Source organism: Heptranchias perlo, unplaced genomic scaffold, assembly GCF_035084215.1.
Source record: "Heptranchias perlo isolate sHepPer1 unplaced genomic scaffold, sHepPer1.hap1 HAP1_SCAFFOLD_64, whole genome shotgun sequence".
In the NCBI taxonomy this organism is placed as follows: Eukaryota; Metazoa; Chordata; class Chondrichthyes; order Hexanchiformes; family Hexanchidae; genus Heptranchias; species Heptranchias perlo.
The window spans coordinates 3,075,513-3,102,670 of NW_027139666.1; the positions used below are offsets into that span (position 1 = coordinate 3,075,513).

The window sequence follows — 27,158 nt, forward strand, 5'->3', positions numbered from 1 at the left end:
CAAAGTTATGAGGGAAAGAAATTACCTTTCAAAGTATTTTTTTAATATAAATAAGAACCGTTTGTGTTTTCGAAACACTATCCCTCTGAACATCATCAAATTCGGTTCCAGTCTTGGTGATTCTGAATTCAGCGTGCTGGGATTCAAACCTGTTGGAATGAACTGTTTGGAAGGCAGCTCTGCTCACCATTATAGCGCCATATTTCACTAGGAGGGAAAATCGAGTGTTTCTGTGGAGTTTGGGTTTGGGGTTTCTGGTACTTTAATCAAAGACAATAAATAGTTTCCAAACATCAGCCCCTGAACAGACACAAAAAGCTGGTAGAATTTCTCATTCATAGATATTAAATAAGAGGATGGCAAAAGCGAATAGGAAGAGGTTAGGAAGAAGTCACAAAAACAATTAGGGAAGCAAATTATCAAGGAATATAAAAAGAAATAGTAAATTATTCCACAGACACAAAAATAACAAAAGGAAAACCAGAATAGTTTGAGTGCCACTAAGGGATGCACAAGATAAACTCACAGGTAATGTCAGCGAAATGGCAGAAATATTGAATTGTTACTTTGCCTCAGTATTTACCAGGGAGATTAACAGGGTAAATATGATATAGATGAAGAGGTCAATAAAGATATCAAGACATTTAAGTTAGAAAGGGTGGTTAAACTGGTCCAGATGGATTGCATCCGCACATATTAAATGAAGCAAGGGAAGAGATAGCAGAGGCACTGTTGCACACATAGAAAAATATCATCACAAAAACGAATAGTGCCAAAGGGCAGGATGATAGTTAATGTGATTCATATATTTTGAAACAGGAGATAGAACAAGTCCAGGGAACTATAGGCCAGTTAACAAAAGGTCGGTGGTAGGAATGATCATGGAATCTTTTACTCAATGAAGCAATCGAAAAACATCGAGAAACCGAAAATATAATAAAGAATAGTCAGCACGGATTTCAGAAAGGGAATGTTTAACAGTTTGACAGAAGGTTTGAAAGTTTAAATTACAGTTCAACATAACTTATCTGCTTTTCAATTCTATTCCTCTAGAAATAAACCCCAGTGCTGTGTTTGCTTTCTGTGGCCTCATCAACCTGTGTTGCTACTTTTAATGATTTGTCAATCTGTACCCCGAAATCCCTTCGCTCTTCTACCACATTTAAACTCTTATTTTCCAAGCAGTATGAGGCCTCCTTATTCCCCCGAGCAAAATGCACCATCTCACACCTTTCTATATTGAAATTCAATGGCCATTTACACCGCCTTTCATCAAGCTTATTAAAGTCTTCTTGTATTTTGTTGGATTCTTCGTCAGTATAGACTATACACCCTAAATTAATTACAAGAATTTAAGACAGCATGCAACCAACATTTGGTCCAACCAAATGTTTCCAATTCCCAGTTTTTCTAAATCCCACTCGTGCAACATAATGTGAAGAATGAGTTTATCTTCTGTCCCTCTCTCATCTGCAAACTTCAATGTCCCGGGGTTTGGGGACATCTACTGGCCGGAAGCAGAACTGCAACAGTTCGGAACAAATTGCTGAAACCGGACAATGTGCAGTGTGAGCGTGTTTGTGATTGGTGGCAGGTGTTATATCTGATTGGTTTCTTCAGATATCCAATCAGAGAGTGAATGGAAAAGGTGACGTTGTATCACTCCGAATGACCCAATCACAATCATTGCCTTCCTCCATCCCTCATTAGCATAGGGCTGTGGGGCTGCCTATTTAATCCGAGTTCGGAGCGGATTTGGGTCATTCCTGGGTCTGAAATTGAGTTTGAAAATGCCTGAGGACAAGAAAGCAGCTCCCAAGAAGGGCGCCAAGAAAACCTTGAATAAAGCACCAGCCAAGGGCGGCAAGAAGCGGAGAAAGTCGAGGAAGGAGAGTTACTCCATCTACATCTACAAAGTGATGAAGCAGGTTCACCCCGACACCGGCATCTCCTCCAAGGCCATGAGCATCATGAACTCCTTTGTGAACGATATTTTCGAGCGCATCGCGGGTGAGGCTTCCCGCCTGGCCCATTACAACAAGCGGGCGACCATCAGCTCTCGGGAGATCCAGACCGCCGTGCGCCTGCTGCTGCCCGGGGAACTGGCCAAACACGCCGTATCGGAAGGGACGAAGGCGGTGACCAAGTACACCAGCTCCAAGTAAAACTCCACAATGCACTGAAAAAAATGAACACAAAGGCTCTTTTAAGAGCCACCCACAGTCTCTCTGAAGACGCTGTAACGACCCCTCTGTGTCGAATCATTTTACTGTAGAATGTTTGATACTAACTGTTTTTCTATAACTCTTGTGCTTTTCTAATTTCTCTTGAAATCTAGTAGATTCTCATCATCACTGCCGGTTATAATCTGTGTGTTGCTTTTTTATTTAGTCCCAATAACCAAAAACGTGTCACTGATCCTCTCGTTCTCGTTCATATTCCGACCCTTCCCGGCTACTGCCCATTAAGAGCCGTTTTAAGGGGGTGGATTAGACTTCAGTCATTTTTTTCTCATTTTCACGTTTGTTTGTTCATTATTCGGGAATATCACTTTCAGAACCGCAATCCTTTGTAAAGCAACAGCCTTGAAAGAGACTTCACACCGAGTACAGAATAGTCTAAAGGATCTGTTACTGTTCGACTCCTTGCACCAGGAGTCCGGGCTCCGGTTTCGATCGCGATGCAGCTCCTGCGAACAGGGATCAATCCACAATCTGTCGTTTGTTCCTTTCACAAAGATTGAGCTGGAATCTGTCTCGTTACAAAATGGGTCTTTATTCCCGCCCGATTGAACATGAACGGTTAATGAAGCCGGATTTTAACCGGAATGTATAAGGTTCTGGAAGTTGTGACGGGAAATGTGGAACAACAGAGTAAAAGGAGAGAGATATTTAAATTTTTGTCTTTCGCGACATTATTTACTAAATCCGATTCTTGTATTACAGAAATATTGGCGGGCTTTTCAAATTTCAAAAAAACGGTTCAGTTCGGTATTTTCCGTCCTTTTCTCATTCGGCTATTGATTGTTGAATAAACAGCTCTCTGATTGGGCTGTTCGTTGAACCAATGAGATTGAGAACAGATGGACCAATCACAAGTGCCCCCACTGCACTCCTCCAGAAGGTATAAGAAGGGCGAGTGCGGGAAGATTTCTTCATTCTTTGTGAAAGTGTTTGTGAGATTGTGGAAATGTCTGGAAGAGGAAAAACCGGCGGTAAAGCTCGGGCCAAGGCCAAGTCTCGCTCATCCCGGGCCGGACTGCAGTTCCCTGTGGGCCGTGTTCACAGGCTCCTGCGAAAGGGGAACTACGCTGAACGTGTGGGTGCCGGAGCCCCGGTCTATCTGGCTGCTGTGCTCGAGTATCTGACGGCTGAAATCCTCGAGCTGGCCGGCAACGCGGCCCGCGACAATAAGAAAACCCGCATCATCCCCAGACACCTGCAGCTGGCTATCCGCAACGACGAGGAGCTCAACAAGCTGCTGGGACGGGTGACCATCGCTCAGGGCGGGGTGCTGCCTAATATCCAGGCCGTGCTGCTGCCGAAGAAAACCAGCAGTGTGAGCACCAAGAGCAAGTAAAGCGGCCAAGATTTAACCTGATAACCCAAAGGCTCTTTTCAGAGCCACCCACGGTATCTATGAAAGGGCTGGTCACTGTCTGTGGGATCAGGAATTAACTTCAAAAGGACTTGATTCCGATTCGAGAAACGAACAATAACTTGTTATGCACAAATCATCCATATCGGTCTGTTGCAGTACTCGCTTCCGGACCGCAGATGTCGCCAACCTCCAATCGATTATAATTTGCAGTTTGTCTGGTGAATGAGACAAAATACCAGAACCGTTAGAATTGCCAACTGGGCGGGTGGGATACAGAAATACCAGGGACGCTTAATATTATTTACCGTCCCATCCTCGGACAACACTGGCTCAGTCTGTGTTATTTTACCCAGATTTGTACAACGGATGCTGACTGATGTACTGTTATTGTATCAGCGATTACTGAATTAAGAATGTGAGTGAAATTTGTGTTTGGATGTGAGTGAGGTATTTATTCTGTCCCTGTCCGTCTGATATCTGCTCCCTCCCCTTTATACGTTTCCCATTTAAGCAAATTTCTCACGACCCTGCCATTTCAACCCAGTAGATCACAGCTCTTTCCATCGCCGATTTGGTGGCTCTGAAAAGAACCTTTGTTGAACTTGGTGCTGAAGCCGGGTCAGATTTAGGCGCGCTCCCCGCGGATGCGGCGGGCCAGCTGGATGTCTTTGGGCATGATGGTGACTCGCTTGGCGTGGATGGCGCACAGGTTGGTGTCCTCAAACAGCCCCACCAGATAAGCCTCGCTGGCCTCCTGCAGGGCCATGACGGCCGAGCTCTGGAAGCGCAGGTCTGTCTTGAAGTCCTGAGCGATCTCTCGCACCAGGCGCTGGAAGGGCAGTTTGCGGATCAGCAGCTCGGTGGATTTCTGGTAGCGGCGGATCTCCCTCAGAGCCACAGTGCCGGGTCTGTAGCGATGAGGCTTCTTCACTCCGCCCGTGGCTGGAGCGCTCTTCCTGGCCGCTTTGGTCGCCAACTGTTTGCGAGGAGCTTTCCCGCCGGTCGATTTGCGCGCTGTCTGCTTGGTCCTGGCCATTTTCTGAACAGATCTCAACACAACCCGAGACACAGACACTCTGAATACGGAGTGCGCTCTGGGGCCGCCTTTTAAAGCGTCTAAGGGTATCCGCCCCTGGTCTGTGATTGGCTGAGGTTTCACCCCCAGACAAGGAGGGACTGCCCCGGGACTGTGATTGGCAGGTTTGATCCGAGATCTGTCAGTCAGACCAAAACGGCGCGAGGTATTGGGTCCCAATTGGCTGAGCTGAAATTAATCTTCAATTTCAAAAAGCCCGCCAATTTCAGAGCATCAAATAACAGTTTCAAGAAAATTTCATTTCCCTCCAGCAATTTAAGAAACTCTCTCTTTATAATCTTCGTTATTTCCTTCTCCTCATTTCAAATCTCAGGCTGTTTCACATTCCGGTTCATTCTCTGATCTGTCTGTAAACGGGCGGGAATAAATCCCCGGTCATTGCTTTCCGTAACGGGAATTGCTTTCCAGCTTCAATTTCAAAAATCCCACCAGTTCCGGCCCGGTGAACCGCGCCTCAAACAGAAACTTCACATCGAACTGATAATTGAATGAGGGCAGGAAATAAAGACCGAGCAGAGAGGACACAGCGGGAGAGGGAGTGAGGAGGGATTTTACTCTGAGCGGAGAAGGTAATGTCTGGGGAAAGACTCTGTATCACCGCCTGTTCATTTATACCGTGAAACCGGGAATTCCGCTCCTTCTCTCGGGATGGCCGAGAACCCCGGCTCTTGTTTCTGATCTCCCTGTACCGAGTGTTGGGGAATCTCCCCATACTAATTAAATATCGGAAAATGATTCCCCATCCCGACATCTTTCCTCTCCCCGTTCCCAGGTCACTGCTCTCTCTGTGAGGCGGTGGGTGGCTCTTAGAAGAGCCTTTGTTTTGTGTCCGGTTAGAAAGGGTCGAGTTGTTCAGCCGCCGAATCCATAGAGAGTGCGGCCCTGCCGTTTCAGAGCGTACACCACATCCATGGCAGTGACCGTCTTGCGCTTGGCGTGTTCAGTGTAGGTGACCGCGTCCCTGATCACATTCTCCAGGAAAACCTTCAGCACCCCGCGTGTTTCCTCGTAGATCAGACCCGAGATCCGCTTGACACCGCCACGGCGAGCCAGGCGGCGGATGGCTGGTTTGGTGATCCCCTGGATGTTATCACGAAGCACTTTCCGGTGCCGCTTGGCTCCGCCTTTCCCCAGTCCTTTGCCTCCTTTACCTCTGCCAGACATGATTATTCTTCAGTCAAATCGCTGCTGAATGAACAGCAAACTGATGTTGGTTACGTTTTTATGCAGCCTGCCCTGACCTGACTGAAACAGACACAGGGTGAGAGAGGGAGGGGAGGAGACAGAGATAAATATTAAACAGGGAGGGGAGGAGACAGAGTGAGATATTAAACAGGGAGGGGAGGAGACAGAGTGAGATATTAAACAGGGAGGGGAGGAGACAGAGTGAGATATTAAACAGGGAGGGGAGGAGACAGAGTGAGATATTAAACAGGGAGGGGAGGAGACAGAGTGTGATATTAAACAGGGAGGGGCGAGAGAGTCAGAGAGACGGACAGAGCGGAGAGCGGCCTCTGATCTTCCAGCTCCACCTCCAGCTTTCTCCACCCGCCAATTTCAAACCGTTTATCGATAATAGAACCGAAACACCGCGCTCCGCACAAACCCTTACAGACTCGGGCTTCATAGAATCCCGGAGCTTTTCAATAAGCCCCGTTACAATCAATAGTCAGTAATATTCCTGCCTAAATACAGTCCCTTCTATAACAAGTCAACCCGCCTCCTTCCATTTCAGTCCCAGACCCGATTCTATCTCCCCGCACATTCCCTCCCAGACGGGTTCAGCAGTTTATAAACACTTTATTCCAGCTGATTTGAAGAATCTCATGTGTTGGGGTTTGAATTGTGATAGCTGCCGATCTCCGCCAGTTTTACCCTGTTAAGGACTGTCGCCCTGAATCTGTGAGAAAAAATGAACTGGGACTGGAGCCGAACACACGCCAGTTCCAGTGAGGCCCGGCCCGGAAATCCCATTCTCTCTATTTTATTAGACATTGGGGGTCGGGCGGGGATAGCGAATGTCAGCGAGTCATCAGGACCCTGGGTTTATTTGAAATGATTTCTATCTGAAATCTGAGCCCGGCCCCGGGACAGGAATCATCTGATTCCGGGATCAGCTCTTTTCTGAGAGAAGTGGGTGGCTCTGAGAAGAGCCGTTGTGTTCAGATGGTCGCAAGTTGCACTTGATTTTTTACTTCTTTTTGCCCGCTGCTTTCTTAGGCTTTGCTGACTTCGGCTTGGGCTTGGCCCTCGGTTTTTCCACCTTCTTCGCCTTCACCGGCTTGGGGGTCTTGGGCTTCTTAGCCGCCGCTTTCTTCTTAATTGGTGATTTCGCCGCCTTTTTCGTGGTCGATTTCTTGACCGCTGGTTTCTTGACCGCTGGTTTCTTGGCCGTTAATTTCTTGACGGCTGTTTTTTTGGCCGCTGGTTTCTTTCCGGGAGATTTCTTGGTCACTTGTTTCTTCACCTTCTTTCCCACTTTTGCCTGGGTTTCCTTCTGAGCGACTCTGAAGGAGCCCGAGGCGCCCGTGCCTTTGATCTGCACCAGGGAGCCTTTTTCCACATTTCTCTTGATACTTAATTTAATCTGGGACCGGTGCTTCTCCACATCCAGGCCTTTGGCAGCCAGAACCTTCTTTATCGCGGCCAGGGATATCCCCTTGCGATCCTTGCAATCCCCCACAATCTTGAGGATCTGTTCGCCCAACGGGGGACCGGTGGTCTTGGGTCGGGGAACCGCCTTCTTCTTCTTCGGAGCCTTGGGTGGAGCGGCGGCGGCGGCAGGAGGAGCCGTTTCGGCGGCTGCAGTGTCTGTCATGTCCGGGACTCTGTCGAAAATCTCTCTGACAGTCAGAGCTGGGTCAGAAATGAAACGAGAGGCGGCGGCACAGAGCAACTTAAAGGCACAGAGCGGACGGGGCGGAGACATCCTGCTGTCAGCTCCCGGCCCCTCCAGCCTCTCTGTGTTTCTCTCTCCTCTGAAACTCCCCGATTCCAATTCAAATCGGGCACTCCAGAGTCCCAGACTCGCCCCTTCCTATATCTCACACCGGTATGTTTGCTGTCGAAAAACTTTCACCGGAATTAAAAGCACCAGTTTCGATTTAAACCCGTTTCATTGCTGCACTGATCGCGCTCTCTCACCCGATCGCTGACATGATCTCCGTTTTTCACCTGAAATCTTGAATTGATCTGAAACTTGACCTTAAATTTCCACTTCGGAGCTCGGCAGGGGAGGAGGGCGATCCTTTGACAGGGATTTTTTAAAATTTTACTCAAAAGGGACTCGGAAATCTGGCGATGAGTCCGGCCACACAAGCACAGTGACATTAATCTAACCCATCCGCCCCTTTAACACACTCTCTCTGACACAATGTTCACATCTTCACATTCACAGGACAAACTGTTCGCCAGATTGACAATTCCCGTGACAGGCTTTCCTCACCGCTCGGCCTGTGCTGCAGATTCTCGGAGGTGAGTTGTCGTTTCCCAGCTCAGTAACTGTTAAACACTCCGAGCCCGGCGCTCCTCACAGTGTCTGGTCCCCAGATTCAGGGGAAGCAGCCAATCACAGCTGTGGATGTGATTATCCATATCTGGTTTTACATGATTATATTATTCACACTCAGCAATATGTTTGGTTGAGACGATAATACAAATTCTCCTCTCTGGGCTCCTCCAGTCTCTCTGTCTTTCTCTCCCTCCTCCTAAACTGACTGACAGACAACAGTAACTGGTGTCCTATCCGTCCCATTCTCAACACCCAGAGACGGCCAGTTGCTGAATAAATTCAACATTCATAGGCAGTCCAGTGTCAGGCCGTTACAGGCTGTTTCTCCCCACCTTTCCTTATTGGACTGGAGACTGATAAATGCACCGTCAGACCGGCTCATACATAATAGAAGGGACAGTGACCGTCTCACCAACAGCACCGGAGGTCTGTTCACAGACACAGAATTAGTCTTTACCTTCCAACAGGGTGTTCATATTACGCTCAATAACACTATCCCGCTTTCATGTACAGCGCTGGAGGGAGAGAAATACAGACGGACAGATAAAGAGACAGACAGAGACAGGCACACAGACAAAGTATCATTCTCACACTTCCTCTCAGTGTGTCCGTTTCACACTCAGCAAACAGTATCGCACCTTCGTGTACAGCGCTAGAGAGATACAGACAGGCAGAGTATCAGCCATACGCTTCCCATCAGTCTCTCTGTATCACGCTCAGCAGCAGTATTCCACCTTCATATGTTGTACATAAGAGAGAGAGAAACTGACCTGCAATGTCCCGTTTTCACCCAGTAACAAATTGGAAAATTCTCCATTCCAATTGCCATTCCAAGCTGGAGTGACGGAAGATGCAGTCTCATCTCTCACTGATATTATTTCAGAGACAGACACATTATTAATCCCACTCTCAGGGACAGTGTCACGCATTTAACCCTCTCTTGCATGTTGTACCCTCTGCAATTTTGCAGCTCAGGGCCCTTCTGTATTTCTCTCAGTGACCGAGAGTTTCACTCCGATTGAAATAAACTGGGACTGTAGCCGTCAAATATTAATCCTACACGATCCCAGTCTCCAGTCCAATAAGGAAAGGTGGGGAGAAACAGCCTGTAACGGCCTGACACCGACTCCCACTTTCCTCCCATGTTTCTCCAGGATTGGTTCGAGGAATCCGGACTCCAGATACGGAGTCACAAGTTTCTTTGTCAGTAAAGGGACCAAGAATGAACAGAACCAATTGGCTCATTTCACAGCCGCCCACTTTATCTCTGAAAGACTCTTTTCCATCAAAAGATACCGAGAGAAACAGCAGGGATGGAAACATCGAGTTTAATAGTGAGAGATTGTAAAGTCAGTCTGGATTCCAGCGTTAGGCACTGGTGGAATCCCATCTGTTTCCCATTCTGGTGCCAGTTCCTGCACTGCCTGTGGACCCCATTCCCTCTGACCTTTCCCCCAGACCCACTTCCTTTGCTCAGACTCTGAAAAATTCCAATTGGGGAAAGTTTCCATCGATTTTTGTATTGAGAATTAAACCAGATTTCTGCGCATGCGCGACTCAGCCCCGCCCCCAGCGCTGGTTGTTGGTGAGCGGAAGAGCGCATGCGCGATCCCCTCCCCCAGCTCGGCCTGTGGGCGCCATTCCCTCAGTGAGCGGAAGAAGATGGTTTGAAACAGCAGGGAATGGAGAGATCACGGCCCCCGGGGGAAGGGAGCAAAGAGCAGCCTCGTTACAGCAGCTCATCGCATCGGGACCGTGTCCGCAGATGGGCTCAGAGATCGGCATTGAGTCCGGGGGAAGGTCAGGGGGAGTCCGGGGGCTGTTTGTAAGAGGCGGAGTGGATCAGGAACTGGTCCCGGAACATGGGGTGAGCGGGGAAAGGGAGAGGTCATTCTCGGGCTGTGTGTGCACAGGGTGTGTCCAGGGGAAGGGAGACAGAATGGGAAGAACCTGATATTTAAAATCATTGCTGCTTTCTCTCCCCAAACCAGTAGTGAATGTTCCTGGTTTAGTTCCAGTCTCACCCTGTTTATTGTTATTGGACAGTGAAGAGTGGAAACAGAGCCGGACAGGAAGGATGTGGGGAGTTATACAAAGATCATCTATTGCAGGGATCAGGTGAGAAGTGTGAAGGGCACATTTTAAACAGCGGCTGTTTGATTTCGGTTGAACGGTTAGTCCCATGGGAGAGGGGATTAGAAACCTGACGTGTGCAAAGGTCCCCGCCCCATCGGGTCGTCCCATTCATGGATCAGTGCAGGGGTTGGGTTGTGTCTGGATGTCACTAAATCGTTGTAAAATTGCCCAACACACCTGGTGTGCAGAAGCTGAGTGCTGCAGTACTGCAGTGGAGTCAGACACTGACACTGTTTGTATCATTCTCATTTGTGGATATTCAAAATAATCATTGATATGGATATTAATTCGAACACTTTTGTATTTTCTCCCTCACTGGTTCTTGAGTTACAAGAGATAATTTTCTTCCTGCAGGCAAATCCTTGATGGATCCAGAATCAGTGTTATGTTTCCTCCACTTGAGGCACAAGGAACAGTGCAGCCAACTCCTTCTCCCATACAGTGAGTACATTATCACACACAGCGCACAGAGACACGGAGAGGTCATCAGTTCCACAGTCTCAGACAGTAGAAGTCGTCATTCCCACACTGATCCCAAGATCCAGAGACACATTTTCAATCCAACAGTCAAACAGAGCAGGTGAGGCAGACACTGTTCCATTTCCCCCGAGCTGAGTCCCGCTGACAGGTAGATACAAAAATCCCAGTCCAAGATCACACTATCAATCTCACAACAGGGCAACATTAGCTACGAATTAAATACCAGATCGAAATCACACATGGTACCCGATTTAAAGGTGCAGAATGAATCCCAATAATGTACCCTGAGATTCCAATTGATTACTCGCCCAGAACTCTCACACACATGTGAGTTGATACACTATGCGAATGGATATTGCATGTATCATGTGATACAAATTGCATACGAGTACAAAACTCATGTACAGTATCAGATTAAAAATGCTGTGAGAGTGTAATCTGAGAAACAAATTAGATATCAGTTTATAATGGACTCATATTGTGAGATGTAAAGATACAGTATCAATTCTATTAGTACAGACTGAGCTATACATTATACGCCATTTGAAAAGTGTCACCATATCAATTTGAAAGATACATTATCTTTCACAATAGTACTCACAGAGATACAGATTTAATAGTAGTTCAAAAAGCACACAAATTATCTGATTAAAACCTACAGTGTCAAATCCTAAAGTGTATCCACATTTACCAATTAAATAATGAGAAATATGATCGAAACATGAAGATATTAAAGCTAACATTTTTTATGCCATAATGCAATCTGAGAGAATAATTACATACAGATACAGAATGAATCTCACACTCAGATATAGTACCAGAGACTGACAGATGCAGAAGGAATCCCAAACTCACATACAATAATAGAGACTGACAGACACAGAGCAAATCCTACACTCAAATATGGTACCAGAGATGACAGATATCGAATGAATCCCACACTGGCATACAGTACCAAGGGCTGATAGATATCTAGTTAATTACTCACTCTCATAAAGTACTAGAGACTGACAGAAAGATAATGACTCCCACATTCACACAGTACCAGAGCCTGAGAGATACAGAATGAATCACATACTCACACACAGTACCAGAGACTGACAGATAGAGAATGCATCCCACACCAACATGCAGTCTGAGAGGCTGCATATCCAGAAAGAATTCAACACCCGCATACAAGACTGGAGACTGAAAGACACAGAATAAATCCCACACTCACAGTATCAGAGACTGCATATATAGATTAAATCGCAAACTCACACACACTACTGACAAGATACAGAATGAATCCCACACTGACAAACTGTTCCAGATACTGAGAGATACAAAATGAATCACACATTAGTGCAGGCTGAGTAACATTATTTACCATTCCAAGAAGTATCAGATTGAAAGATACAGTATCAATTCCATTAGTGCAGACTGATCTACACATTGTATACCACTACAAAAACTGATGCAGATTCAGACTGAAATATACAGTATTCCATTCATGCAGACTGAGCTACACATCATATACAAGTTCAAAAATGTCACCATATCAGTTTGGAAGATAAACTAATTCACAATTGTGTTCCCATCGATACAGATTTAATAGTAGTCCAAAAAGTGCCCACATTCTCTGACTATATTCTAAAGCATTTCATTATCAACCAATTAAACACTGGGAAAAATATGCATTCATTGAGGTATTAAAGATAAAGTTTTGAACACCATACTGTAAACGGAGATACAAATTACATACAGATAAGGAATGAATCTCACACTCAGATAGAGGGCCAGAGAGTGACACACAGAATGAAACCAGCACTCACACAATGTAACAGTGACTGACAGATACCGAATGAATCCGACACTCACACACAGTACAAGGGACTGACAGATATAGAATGAATCACACACACCCACAGTACCAGAGCCTGACAGATACAGAATGAATCCCACACGCACAGACAGTACTAGGGACTGACAGATACAGAATGAACTCCACACTCACAGACAGTACGAGGGACTGACAGATATAGAATGAATTCCACACTCACAGACAGTGCTAGGGACTGACAGATACAGAATGAATCTCACAGTCACACACATTAATGCAGTCTGAGTTACACATTACACATCAGTCCAAAAATCTCATAGTGTCAGATTGAAAGATACAGTATCAATTCCATTAGTGCAGACTGATCTACATATTATAAAGCACTACAAAAAACTGATAAAGATTCAGACTGAAATATACAGTATACCTTTCAAGCAGACTGAGCTACACATCATATACAAGTTCAAAAATGTCACCATATCATTTTGGAAGATAAACTAATTCACAATTTTTTTCCCATCGATACAGATTTAATAGAAGTCCAAAAAGTGCCCACATTCTCTGATTATAACCGAAAACATTATATTTTAAAATGTATCATTATCTACCAATTAAACACTGGGAAAAATTATTGATACATTGAGGTATTAATGAGAGAGTTTTGAACACCATACTGTAAACAGAGACACAAATTACATACAGATAAAGAATGAATCTCACACTCAGATAGAGGGCCAGAGACTGACATGCAAATTGAAAACAGCACTCAAAAATGTAACAGTGACTGACAGATACAGAATGAATCCTACACTCACACACATTACAAGGGACTGACAGATACAGAATGAATCCTGCACTCACACACATTACAAGGGACTGACAGATACAGAATGAATCCCACACTCACACACATTACAAGGGACTGACAGACTTAGAATGAATCACACACTCCCACGGTACCAGAGACTGACAGATACAGAATGAATCCTAAACTCACACACTGTAGCACAGACTGACAGAGACAAAATTTATATCACTCACAAACAGTACCAGAAATTGATAGATGCAGAATGAAAGTCTCCCTCACATATAGCACCTGACACTGACGAAAACAGAATGAAACGCACATTCACACAAAATACCAGGGACTAACAGATATTGAATGAATCCCATACTCACACACAGTACCAGATACTGACAGATACAGAGTTAATTCCACACTTATACACAGTACCTGAGACTGGCAGATACAGAATTAATCCCACTCTCATATACAGTCCCACAGACTTGCAGATACAGAATGATCCCAAACTCATATGTAGTGCCCGAGACTGAGAGATACAGAATTAACACCATGCTCACACTCAGTACCAGATACTGGCAGATACAGAATGAATCCCACACTCACACAGTATCAGATATTGACAGATGCAGAGTAAACCCCGCTCTCACACACAGTACTGGAGACTGACTTCTGCTGGACGTAAGCGAGAACTGTAAAAGAACGGAACAAATTCACATTTTATGTCGTGGTTGCAGAAATCGGACAATGTGCAACGTGAGGAAAGGTTCTGTCTGTAACTTCTACTCCCGTATTTTTGCTCGTTTTGTTATTGAAAAATGATGACAATTGTTTTATAATAAAGTTTTTGTTTCACTCATTCGATAGTTGTGAATTTGCCCCATTATATTTCACTGTACATTGCACAGTATTTCTCTCTGATTTCTCAGGACACGATTTGCATTGCTCCTTTACCCCATTTAGACACTTATTTTCCAAGCAGTATGTGGCCTCCTTATTTCTCCTGGCAAAATGCACCAGCTCACACCTTTCTATATTGAAATTCAATGGCCATTTACACGGCCGTTCTGCAAGCTTATTTTGTCGTAGTCTTCCTCAGTATTGACTACACCCCCTAAATTAATTACTATCATTTAATACAGCATTACAACCAATGTTTTATCGAAAAAATGTTCTCCATTCCCAGTTTTTCTAAATCCCACCCGTACAATATAATGTGAAGAATGAGTTTATCTTCTGTCCCTCTCTCATCTGTAAACTTCAATGACCCGGGGTTTGAGGACATCTACTGGCCGGAAGCAGAACTGCAACAGTTCGGAACAAATTGCTGAAACCGGACAATGTGCATTGTGAGCGTGTTTGTGATTGGTGGCAGGTATTAAATCTGATTTTTTAAAACCTGACCATTAACCTTTAGTGTTTGTTATTGAAGAGTAAACAGAGCCGGACAGTAAGGATGTGGGGAGTTATACAAAGAGTATCTATTGCAGGCATCAGGTGAGAAGTTTGAAGGACACATTTTAAACAGTGGCTGTTTTGTTTCGGTTGAACGGTTAGTCCCATGGAAGAGGGGATTAGAAATCTGATATGTGCAAAGCTCCCCGCCCCATCGGGTAGTCCCATTCATGGATCAGTCCAGGGTTTGGGTTTTGTCTGAATGCCACTAAACTGTTGTAAAACAGCCCAACACACCTGGTATGCAGAAGCTGAGTGCTGCAGTACTGCAGTGGAGTCAGACACTGACACTGTTTGTATCGCTGATTTTCATTTGTGGATATTCAATATTATTATTAACAGATATTAATCTGATCACTTCTGCATTTTCTACCTCACCTGTTCTTGATTTACAAGAGATACGTTTCTTTCTACAGGCAAATACTTGAAGGAGCTAGAATGACTGTGAAATTTCCTCCACCCGAGGCAAAGGAACAGTGCAGCCAGCTCCTTCTCACACACAGTAGGTATATTCTCACTCTCAGAGCACAGAGACACAGACAGGTCATCAGTTCCACAGTCTGAGACAGCAGAAGTAGTCAGTCCCACACTGATCCCAAGTTCCAGAGTCACATTTTCAATCCAACAGTCAAACAGAGGAGGTGAGGCAGACACTGTTCCATTTCTCCCGAACTCAGTCCCGCTGACAGGTGGATTCAAAAATCCCAGCCCAAAATCACACTATCAGATTGTCAATTTCACAAAAGGGCAAAATTAGCCATGAATTAAATACCAGATATCCCGAGATTCAAATTGAATACTAGCCCAGAACTCTCTAACACACGTGAGTTTAATACATGCAGTATCCATTCGAATAGTGTATCATTCAAATACAAAATGAAGGCCGAAACTCATGTACAATATCAGATTGAGAATTGCTGTGACAGTGTAACCTGAGAAACAAATTAGATACCAGTTTATAATACACTCATAGTATGAGATTTAAAGATACAGTATCAATTCTATTAGCACAGACTGAGATACACATTATTTACCAATTCAGAAATGTCACCATATCAATTTGAAAGATAAATTATCATTCACAATATTACTCACAGATTTACAGATTTAATAGTAGTCCAAAAAGCACACAAATTATCTGATTAAAGCCTCCAGCTTCAAATACGAAAGTGTATCCATATTTACCAATTAAATAATGAGAAAAGCTATTCAAACATTAACATATTAAAGCTACAGTATTGAACATCATAATGTAATCTGAGAGAATAATTATGGACAGAAACAGAATGAATCTCACACTCCGATACAGTACAGAGACAGACATGCAGAAGGAATCCCAAACTCGCATACAGTACTAGAGGTTGCCAGACACAGAGTGAATCCCATACTCAAGTATGGTACCAGAGATGACAGAAACAGAATGAATCCCACTCAGGCATACAGTACCAAGGACAGACAAATACCGAGTTCATCCCACATTCTAATAAAGCACTAGAGACTGAGAGGTAAAGTATGAATCGCAAACTCACACACAGCAGCAGAGACTGACAGACACAGAATGAATCCCACACTCACACACAGTACCAGAGAATGACAGATACAGAATGAATCCCACACTCACTCACAGCACCTGAGACTGACAGATACAGAATGAATCCCACACTCACTCATAGCACCCGAGACTGAGAGATACAAGGTGAATCTCACAGTCACCTACATTAGTGCAGGCTGAGTTATAAATTACGTTCCAGTCCAAAAATCTCAGTGTCAGATTGAAAGATACAGTATCAATTCCATTAGTGCAGACTGAGCTGCACATTAGAAACCACGACAACAAAACTGATACAGATTCAGACTGAAATATACAGCATTCCATTCATGCAGACTGAGCTACACATTATATACAAGTTCAAAAATGTCACCATATCAATTGGAAGATGCACAAATTCACAATTGTGTTCCCAATGTAGATTTAATAGAAGTCCAAAAATAGATGCCCACATTATCTTATTACATTTTTTAAAATGTCATTATCTACCAATTAAAACTGGGAAAAATTATTCATACATTTAAGTATTAAAGATACAGATGTGAACGCCATCCTGTAAATGAAGATATAAATTAGATACAGATAAAGAATGAATCTCTCACTCCGATAGAGTGCCAGAGACTGATATGTAGAATGAATCCCAAACTCATACAATGTACCAGCGACTGACAGATTCAAAATGAATCCCACACTCACACACTGTAGCACAGACTGACAGATACAGAATTTATATCACTCACATACAGTATCAGACTGATAGATACAGTATCAATTCCTTTAGTGCAGGCTGAGCTACATATTACATACCAGTCCAAAAATCTCATACAATATTAGATTGAGATGCAGAATTAATCCCATTATTGCTGACTGAGCTATACATTACATACCAATCCAATGATTTCACCACGAACAGATTGAAAGGTACATTATCATTCACAATAGAGTTCAGAGATTAAGATGTAATCACACTCCAAAGCTCACACACGTTGTTTGATTAAAGAAAATTGAAAAGTGTATCCATATTTACAAATTAAACACTGGCCGAAGAACTGTATATAATTTAAAGTATTAAAGATACAGTTTCAAATACGATACTGTAAACTGAAATAAGAATCCAGAATGAATCCAGACTTGCACATTGAGATAATGTAGCAGAGAATGACAGATACAGAATAAATCCCACACTCACACACAGCACCAGAGACTGACAGATACAGAATTAATCCCACACTCACACACAGTACCAGAGACCGACAGATACAGAATGAATCTCCACACTCACAGACTGTACTGGAGACGACAGATATAGAATGAATGTCACAGTCACATTACTGCAGACTGAGTTACACTTTACAGACCAGTCCAAAGATCTCATAGTGGCAGATTGAAAGATACAGTCTAAATTCTATTGGTGCAGACTGAGCTACATATTGGATATAGTGGTAAATACTCGTGTTTGCTGAAATAAACATTATCAATGCCATTGGTACAGACTGAGCTACACATTACGTACTAGTCCAAAAATCACAAATGATCAGATTGGAAGATACAATTTAAATTCTATTCGCACTGCCTGAGCTGAACATTATATATCAGTCCAACAATCTCATACAATATTAGACTGAAAGATACAGAATCGATTCAATTAGTGAAAACTGAGCCACACATTATATAGCAATCCAAGAATCTCATACCGTATCAGACTCAAAGATACAATATCAATTCCATTAGCACAGACTGAGCTACACGTTACTCACCAGTCCAAAAATCTCATACTGAATCTTTCAATGTGACACTGTATCAATTTCATTCGTGCAGCCTGAGCTATACATTGCATTCCAGTCCAAAAATGTCATACAGTATAAGAATGATCGATACAGTATCAATTCCTTTAGTGCGGGATGAGCTACATATTACATACCAGTCCAAAAATCACATAAAGTGTTAGACTCAGACGCAGAATTAATCCCATTATTGCAGACTGAACTACACATTGCACACCAGTCCAGTAATTTCAACGTGAACAGATTGAAAGGTACATTATCATTCACAATAGAGTTCAGAGATTAAGATGTAACACGACTCCAAAACTCTCACACGTTGTTTGATTAAAGAAAATCAAAAAGTGTATCTGTGTAAACAAATTAAATGCTCGATGAAGACATGTATATACTTTAAAGTTTCAATACAATAGTGGAAACTGAAATAAGAGTATAGAATGCACATTGTCACAGAGATTGAATTGCAGAATGAATCCCACACTGAGATAAAGTAGCAGAGAATGGCAGATACAGAATGTATCCCACACAAAGACAGTACCAGCGACTGATGGATGCAGAATATACCCCATGCTCTCACTCAGTTACAGAGACTGACAGATACAGAATAAACCCCAGTCTCATATCCAGTACCAGAGACTGACCTCGACTGACGGGAAGCGACAACTATAATAAGGCAACAAATTCACATTCTCTGTCGTGGTTCCAGAAACAGGACAATGTGCAATGTGAGGGATGTTTCTGTCTGTAACTTTTACTGTCGTATTTTTGCACTTTTTGACGGTGAAAAATGAAGACAATTGATTCATAATAAAGTTTTTGTTTCACTCGTTCCATAGTTGTGAATTTGCCCCATTATATATCACTGTACATTGCACAGTATTTCTCTCTGATTTCTCAGGACACGATTTACATTGCTCCCCTACCCCATTTAGACTCTTATTTTCCATGCAGTATGTGGCCTCCTTATTCCCCCAGCGAAATGCACCAACTCACACCTTTCTATATTGAAATTCAATGGCCATTTACAAGGCCGTTCTGCATGTTTATTTTGTCCCAGTCTTGATCTGTATTGACTATATCTCCGAAACAAATTACAAGAATTTAACGCAGTATCACAACCAGTGTTTGCTCTAACAAAATGTACTTGCAGCTCGTCTCCATCCCCAGTTTTTCTAAATGTCACTCGTGCAATATAATGTGAAGAATGAGTTTATCTTCTGTCCCTCTCTCATCTGTAAACTTCATAGACCCGGGGTTTGGGGACATCTACTGGCCGGAAGCAGAACTGCAACAGTTCAGAACAAATTGCTGAAACCGGACAATGTGCAGTGTGAGCGTGTTTGTGATTGGTGGCAGGTATTAAATCTGATTTTTTAAAACCTGCCCATTAACCTTTAGTGTTTGTTATGGAACAGTAAACAGAGCCGGACAGTAAGGATATGGGGAGTTATACAAAAAGCATCTATTGCAGGCATCAGGTGAGAAGTTTGAAGGACACATTTTAAACAGCGGCTGTTTAGTTTTGGTTGAACGGTTAGTCCCATGGGAGAGGGGATTAGAAATCTGATATGTGCAAAGGTCTCCGCCCCATCGGGTAGTCCCATTCATGGAACAGTGCAGGGGTTGGGCTGTGTCTGGATGTCACTAAATTGTTGTAAAACAGCCCAACATACCTGGTGTGCAGAAGCTGAGTGCTGCAGTACTGCAGTGGAGTCAGACACTGACACTGTTTGTATCGCTGGTTTTCATTTGTGGATATTACAATGATTATTAACAGAGAGATTCAATTGATCACTTTTGTATTTTCTACCTCAACTGTTCTTGACTTACAAGAGATAATTTTTCTTCCTACAGGCAAATCCTTGAAGGGCCCAGAATCAGTGTGATGTTTCCTCCACCCGGGGCACAAGGAACAGTGCAGCCAGCTCCTTCTCACACACAGTATGTATAGAGTCATAGAGTCATAGAGTTATACAGCATGGATAGAGGCCCTTCGGCCCATCGTGTCCGCGCCGGCCATCAGCCCTGTCTACTCTAATCCCATATTCCAGCATTTGGTCCGTAGCCTTGTATGCTATGGCATTTCAAGTGCTCATCCAAATGCTTCTTGAATGTTGTGAGGGTTCCTGCCTCCACAACCCTTTCAGACAGTGAGTTCCAGACTCCAACCACCCTCTGGGTGAAAAAGTTCTTTCTCAATTCCCCTCTAAACCGCCCGCCTTTTACCTTGAATCTATGTCCACTTGTTATTGAACCCTCAACGAAGGGAAAAAGCTCCTTAGTATCCATCCTATCTGTGCCCCTCATAATTTTGTACACCTCAATCATGTCCCCCCTCAGCCTCCTCTGCTCCAAGGAAAACAAACCCAATCTTCCCAGTCTCTCTTCATAGCTGAAGCGCTCCAGCCCTGGTAACATCCTGGTGAATCTCCTCTGCACCCTCTCCAAAGCGATCACATCCTTCCTGTAGTGTGGCGACCAGAACTGCACACAGTACTCCAGCTGTGGCCTAACCAGTGTTTTATACAGCTCCATCATAACCTCCTTGCTCTTATATTCTATGCCTCGGCTGATAAAGGCAAGTCTCCCATATGCCTTCTTTACCACCTTATTTACCTGTTCCGCCGCCTTCAGGGATCTGTGAACTTGCACACCAAGATCCCTCTGACCCTCTGTCTTGCCTAGGGTCCTCCCATTCATTGTGTATTCCCTTGACTTGTTAGTCCCTCCAAAGTGCATCACCTCGCACTTTTCCGGGTTAAATTCCATTTGCCACTGTTCCGCCCATCTGACCAACCCATCTATATAGTCCTGCAGACTGAGGCTATCCTCCTCGCTATTTACCACCCTACCAATCTTTCTTAATATACTCTGTGAGTATATTATCACTCACAGAGCACAGAGACACAGACAGGTCATCAATCCCACAGTCTCACACAGCAGAAATAGTCAATGCCAAACTGATCCCAATCCAACAGTCAAACAGAGCAGGAGAGACTGACGGAATTTATATTTCACAATGACTCAATACCGCTGACTGGCAGATAAATAATTCCCAGTCCAAAATCACACCCAGTATCAGATTGAAAGGCACTGTGTTAATCTCACATAAGATCAGAATTAGCTACAAATTAAATACCAGATAGAACTGACACATGGTACTGATTGATAGGTACAGAATGAATCACAATAGTGTACCCCGAGATTCAAATTAAATACCAGCCCACAACTCACACCACATTATGAGTTTAAAGATGCAGTATTCATGCCAATATTATACACTGAGATACAAATTAGATACCAGTTCAGATGTTACCCATATTTGACTCACATATATGTCCAAAAACCTCATAGTGTCAGAATGAAATGTACAGTTTCAATCCTATTGTTGCAGATTGAGCTACACATTATATACCAGTCCAAAATTTGCATAAAGTATCATACTGGAAGATACAGTATCAATCCCATTGGACTGAGGTACACATTAGTTACCTGTCCAAAAATCATATTTATCAAACTGAAAGGCAGAGTATCAATTCCCTTACTGCAGACGGAGGTTCACATTAGATACCTGTCCAGAAATCACGTACAGTACCATACTGAAAGAAATAGTATTGATTTAATTAGTACAGACTGACCTACACGTTACATACCAGTACAAAAATCTCACACAGTTTCAGACTGGAAGATACAGTATCAATCCCATTAGTGCAGACTGAGGTGTACATTAGATACCAGTCCAAAAGTCACATTCAGTGTCAAAATGAAAGATACAGTATCAATTCCTTTAGTGCAGACTGAACTACACCTTACAAACCTGTCTAAATATATTACACAGTATCAGACTGAAAGGTACAGTATGAATTCCATTAGTACAGACTGAACCACACATTACATACCAGTCCAAAAATCTCATACAGTGTCAGACTGAAAGATACAATAATTATTCTATTAGCCCAGACTGAGCTACAAAATAAATACCAGTACAATAATTTCACAGTAAAAGATTGAAATACACATTATCTTCACGGAGATTAAGATGTAATCATTCAACAAAACTCGCACACATTGTTTGATTAAAACAAAATCCAAAAGTGTATCAATATTTACAAATTAATGCAGCACGAAAGATTTGCATACATTAATGAATTAAACATGCAGTTTCAAGTACCATACTCTAACCTGAAATAAGAATACAGAACGAATCCAGACTTGCACTTTGCCCAGAGACTGAGTTACAGAATGAATTCCACACTGAAATAGAATACCAGAGACTGACAGTCACAGAATGAATCCCACACTCACAGATAGCACCAGAGATTGAGAGATACAAAACGAATCACACACTCACACACAGTACCAGAGACTGACAGATACAGAATGAATCCCACACTCACAGACTGTATTGGAGACTGACGGATACAGAATGAATATCACACTCACATACAGTACCAGAGAATGACAGACATAGAATTAATGCCACACTCACATGCAGTCTGACATCTACTGGCCATAAGTGAGAACTGTAACTGAGTGGAACAAATTCACATTATCTGTCGTTGTTCCAGATTCAGGACAATGTGCAATGTGAGGAAATAGTTTCTCTCTGTAACTTCTACTCCCGTACTTTTTCTAATTTTGTCAGTTAAAAATTAGACAATTGATTTCGAATAAAGTTTTTGTTTTCCTCATTCGAAAGTTGCCCCATTATATTTCACTCTACATTGCGCAATATTTCTGTCTGAATTCTCAGGAGACGATTTATATTAATTCAAATAAACCGAACTGAAACACAAATAAAAACTGAGTGCAAATCTGCAAGTTTCAACGGCGACCGTCAAAAGTGAAAGGGATAAAATATAGAAAAAAATCAAACCGAAAATGCTGGAAAGGCTCAGCAGGTCCGGCAGCATCTGTGGAGAAGGGAAGCTCGGGTTAACGTTTCAGGACTATGACCCTCCTATAGATCAGAAAGGTTAATCCGACATAATTTAAATAAGGAACGGGAATCAGCAGAGGGAAAAACTTCAGAAAATCAATTAATTTCACTGAATCCGAGCAATTGTGTCCCGTATCCACTGTACAGATCAGGGCAAATAATAATACAAAGGAACAGAGTTAAATTCAACGATATGGGGGAAATAAATGAATTTTAAAAATATTTTTAAATATAAATTAGACTCGTTTGTGTTTTGAAAACACTATCCCTCTGAAGATCATCAAATTCGGTTCCAGTCTTGGTGTTTCTGAATTCAGCGTGCTGGGATTCAAAACTGTTGGAATTAATTGTTTGGAAGGGAGCGATACTCACCATCATAGCACCTTAGTTCACTGGGAGGGAGAAATAGAGCGTTTCTGTGGAGTTTCGGACTGAATTGCTCCCTTTGGGTTACTGGCACTTTAATCAAAGACAATAAACAGTTCCCAAACATCAGCCCCTGAACAGACACAACAAGCTGGTCGAATTTCTCATTCATAGATATTAAATAAGAGGATGGCAAAAGCGAATAGGAAGAGGTTAGGAAGAAGTCACAAAATACAATTAGGGAAGCAAACAGGAATCACAAAATCAAATTATCAAGGAATATAAAAAGAAATCGTAAATTATTGTACAGAGCCAGAAATAACAGAAGGAAAATCAGAATATCTTGAGGGCCACTAAGGGATTCACAAGATAAACTCACAGTAACGTCAGCGAAATGGCAGAAATATTGAATTATTACTTTCCCTCAGTATTTACCCGGGAGATTAACAGGGTGAATATGATATAGAGGAAGAGGTCAATAAAGATATCAAGGCATTTAAGTTAGAAAGGATGGTTAAACTCCTGATCCTGATGGATTGCATCTGCACTTATTAAATGAAGCAAAGGAAGAGATAGCAGAGGCATTGTTACATATATAGAAAAAATCATTACAGAAAGGAATAGTGCCAGAGGACTGGATGACAGTTGATATGATTCTTATATTTTGAAACAGGAAATAGAACAAGTCCAGGGAACTGTGGACCAGTTAACTAAAGGTCGGTGGTAGGAATGATCATGGAATCTTTTACTCAATGAAGCAACAGAAAAACATGCAGAAACCGAAAATATAATAAAGAATAGTCAGCACGGATTTCAGAAAGGGAAGATTTAATAGTTTGACAGAAGGTTTGACAGTTAAAATTACAGTTCAACATAACTTATCTGCTTTTCAAATATATTCCTCCAGAAATAAACCTCTGTGTTTGCATTTCATGGCCTTATCAACCTGTGTTGCTACTTTTTAAGATTTGTCAATCTGTACCCCTAAATCCCATTGCTCTTCTACCCCATTTAGACTCTTATTTTCAAAGCAGTGTTTGGCCTCCTTATTCCCCCGAGCAAAATGCACCACCTCACACCTTTCTATATGGAAATTCAATGGCCATTTACACCGACTTTCAGCAAGCTTATTAAAGTCTTCTTCTATTTTGTCGTAGTCTTCCTCAGTATAGGCTATACCCCCAACATTAATTACAAGCATTTAATACAGCATTACAACTCATGTTTTGTCGAACAAACTGTTTTCCATTCCCAGTTTTTCGAAATCCCACCCGTGCAATATAATGTGAAGAATGAGTTTATCTTCTGTCCCTCTCTCATCTGCAAACTTCAATGACCCGGGGTTTGGGGACATCTACTGGCCGGAAGCAGAACTGCAACAGTTCGGAACAAATTGATGAAACCGGACAATGTGCAGTGTGAGCGTGTTTGTGATTGGTGGCAGGTATTAAATCTGATTGGATATTTGAAGAAACCAATCAGAGAGTTACAGTTAATTATTGTGACCTCACTACGAATGACCCAATCACAATCATTGCCTTCCTCCATCCCTCATTACCATAGGGCTGTGGGGCTGCCTATTTAATCCGAGCTCGGAGCGGATTTGGGTCATTTCTGAGTTTGAAATTGAGTTTGAAAATGCCTGAGGACAAGAAAGCAGCTTCCAAGAAGGGCGCCAAGAAAACCTTGAGTAAAGCACCAGCCAAGGGCGGCAAGAAGCGGAGAAAGTCGAGGAAGGAGAGTTACTCCATCTACGTCTACAAAGTGATGAAGCAGGTTCACCCCGACACCGGCATCTCCTCCAAGGCCATGAGCATCATGAACTCCTTTGTGAACGATATTTTCGAGCGCATCGCGGGTGAGGCTTCCCGCCTGGCCCATTATAATAAACGGCGCACCATCAGCTCCCGGGAGATCCAGACCGCCGTGCGCCTGCTGCTGCCCGGGGAACTGGCCAAGCACGCCGTGTCGGAAGGGACAAAGGCGGTGACCAAGTACACCAGCTCCAAGTAAAACTCCACAATGTACTGAAAAGAAAATAAACACAAAGGCTCTTTTCAGAGCCACCCACAGTCTCTCTGAAAAACTGTACCAACACCTCTATGGAATCATTTTACTGTCGATAGTTTGATACTCACTGTCTCTCTAACTTGTGCTTTTGTAATTTCACTTGAAATCTGGTAGATTCTCATAATCACTGCCCGGTATAATCTCTGTCGTTGTTTTATTTAGTTTCAATAACAAAAAACGTGTCCCTGATCCTCTCGTTCCCGGTCATATTCCGCCCCTTCCCCCGCATCTGCCCCTTCAGAGCCGTTTTAAGGTCATTTCTTTCTCCTTTTCACGTTTTTTTGTTCATTATTCGGGAATATCACTTTCAGAACCGCAATCCTCTTTAAAGCAACAACCCTGAAAGGGACTTCACACCGACTACAGAATAGTCTAAAGGCTCTGTCACTGTTCGACTTCTTACACCAGGAGTCTCGGCTCCGGTTTCGATCGCGCTGCAGCTCCAGTGAACAGGGATCAATCCACAATCTGTGGTTTGTTACTTTTACAAAGATTGAGCTGGGATCTGTCCCGTTACAAAATGGGACTTTATTCCCGCCGGATTGAAAGCGAACGGTGAACGAAGCGACTTCTAACCGGAATGTAAAAGATTCTGGAAGTTGTGACTGGAAATGTGGAATAACAGAGTAAAAGGAGAGAGATTTTTAAATCTTTGTCTTAAGGCGACATTATTTACTTAATCCGCTTCTTGTGTTACAAATATATTGGCGGGCTTTTCAAATTTCAATAAAACGGTTCAGTTCGGTATTTTCCGCCTTTTTCTCATTGCCGGCTATTGATTGGTGAATAAAACAGCTCTCTCATTTGGCTGTTCGTTGAACCAATGAGATTGAGAACAGATGAACCAATCACAAGTGCCCCCACTGCACTCCTCCAGAAGGTACAAGAAGGGCAAGTGCGGGAAGATTTCTTCATTCTTTGTGAAAGTGTTTGTGAGATTGCGGAAATGTCTGGAAGAGGAAAAACCGGCGGTAAAGCTCGGGCCAAGGCCAAGTCTCGCTCATCCCGGGCCGGACTGCAGTTCCCTGTGGGCCGTGTTCACAGGCTACTGCGAAAGGGGAACTATGCTGAACGTGTGGGTGCCGGAGCCCCGGTCTATCTGGCTGCTGTGCTCGAGTATCTGACGGCTGAAATCCTCGAGCTGGCCGGCAACGCGGCCCGGGACAACAAGAAGACCCGTATCATCCCCAGACACCTGCAGCTGGCCATCCGCAACGACGAGGAGCTCAACAAGCTTCTGGGACGGGTGACCATCGCTCAGGGCGGGGTGCTGCCTAATATCCAGGCCGTGCTGCTGCCGAAGAAAACCAGCACTGTGAGCTCCAAGAGCAAGTAAAGCGGCCAAGATTTAATCTGATAACCCAAAGGCTCTTTTCAGAGCCACCCACTGTATCTATGAAAGGGCTGGTTGCTGTCTGAAGAGACTGACCTATTGATTACAGTTATCCCCGGTCTACGTTAATATATTACATCGCTACAGCGGTTAAACGTATGGGAGGCAATGTAATTCACCGAGCACATGGGTGATAGGTGAACGGGTCTTGGTGGGAG

At 43.3% G+C, this 27,158-nt stretch overlaps 3 protein-coding genes and 1 long non-coding RNA gene across 4 annotated transcripts; 3 read left to right on the forward strand and 1 right to left on the reverse strand.

Annotated features, from left to right (window-relative positions):
* The first annotated feature begins 1,790 nt into the window (after positions 1–1,790).
* On the forward strand, positions 1,791–2,243 carry LOC137318040 (histone H2B 1/2-like). Its single transcript, XM_067981020.1, has one exon. It carries the CDS (start codon positions 1,791–1,793, stop codon positions 2,163–2,165), a length of 375 nt encoding a protein of 124 aa, XP_067837121.1. The 3' UTR covers positions 2,166–2,243.
* An 885-nt stretch (positions 2,244–3,128) lies between these two features.
* Positions 3,129–26,943, forward strand: LOC137318048 (uncharacterized). The gene is made up of 3 exons (XM_067981037.1): positions 3,129–3,558; positions 24,244–24,257; positions 26,535–26,943. Exons 1-3 carry the CDS (start codon positions 3,190–3,192, stop codon positions 26,941–26,943), a joined length of 792 nt encoding a protein of 263 aa, XP_067837138.1. The 5' UTR covers positions 3,129–3,189.
* LOC137318034 (histone H1-like) lies at positions 6,888–7,490 on the reverse strand (the record flags this gene model as incomplete). Its single annotated transcript, XM_067981017.1, has 1 exon — positions 6,888–7,490. A coding segment is annotated over one exon (603 nt), but the record flags the coding sequence as incomplete, so codon positions are not given.
* Positions 10,254–20,815, forward strand: LOC137317943 (uncharacterized). The gene is made up of 4 exons (XR_010961790.1): positions 10,254–10,325; positions 10,698–10,784; positions 15,319–15,404; positions 20,087–20,815. It is a non-coding gene; the product is annotated as an uncharacterized lncRNA (long non-coding RNA).
* Positions 26,944–27,158: the final 215 nt, after the last annotated feature.

What these genes read in the sequence shown, in the direction of transcription:
- LOC137318048 (XM_067981037.1), top strand. Translation starts at nt 3,190, where the DNA reads ATGTCTGGAAGAGGAAAAACCGGCGGTAAAGCTCGGGCCAAGGCCAAG.
- LOC137318040 (XM_067981020.1), top strand. Translation starts at nt 1,791, where the DNA reads ATGCCTGAGGACAAGAAAGCAGCTCCCAAGAAGGGCGCCAAGAAAACC.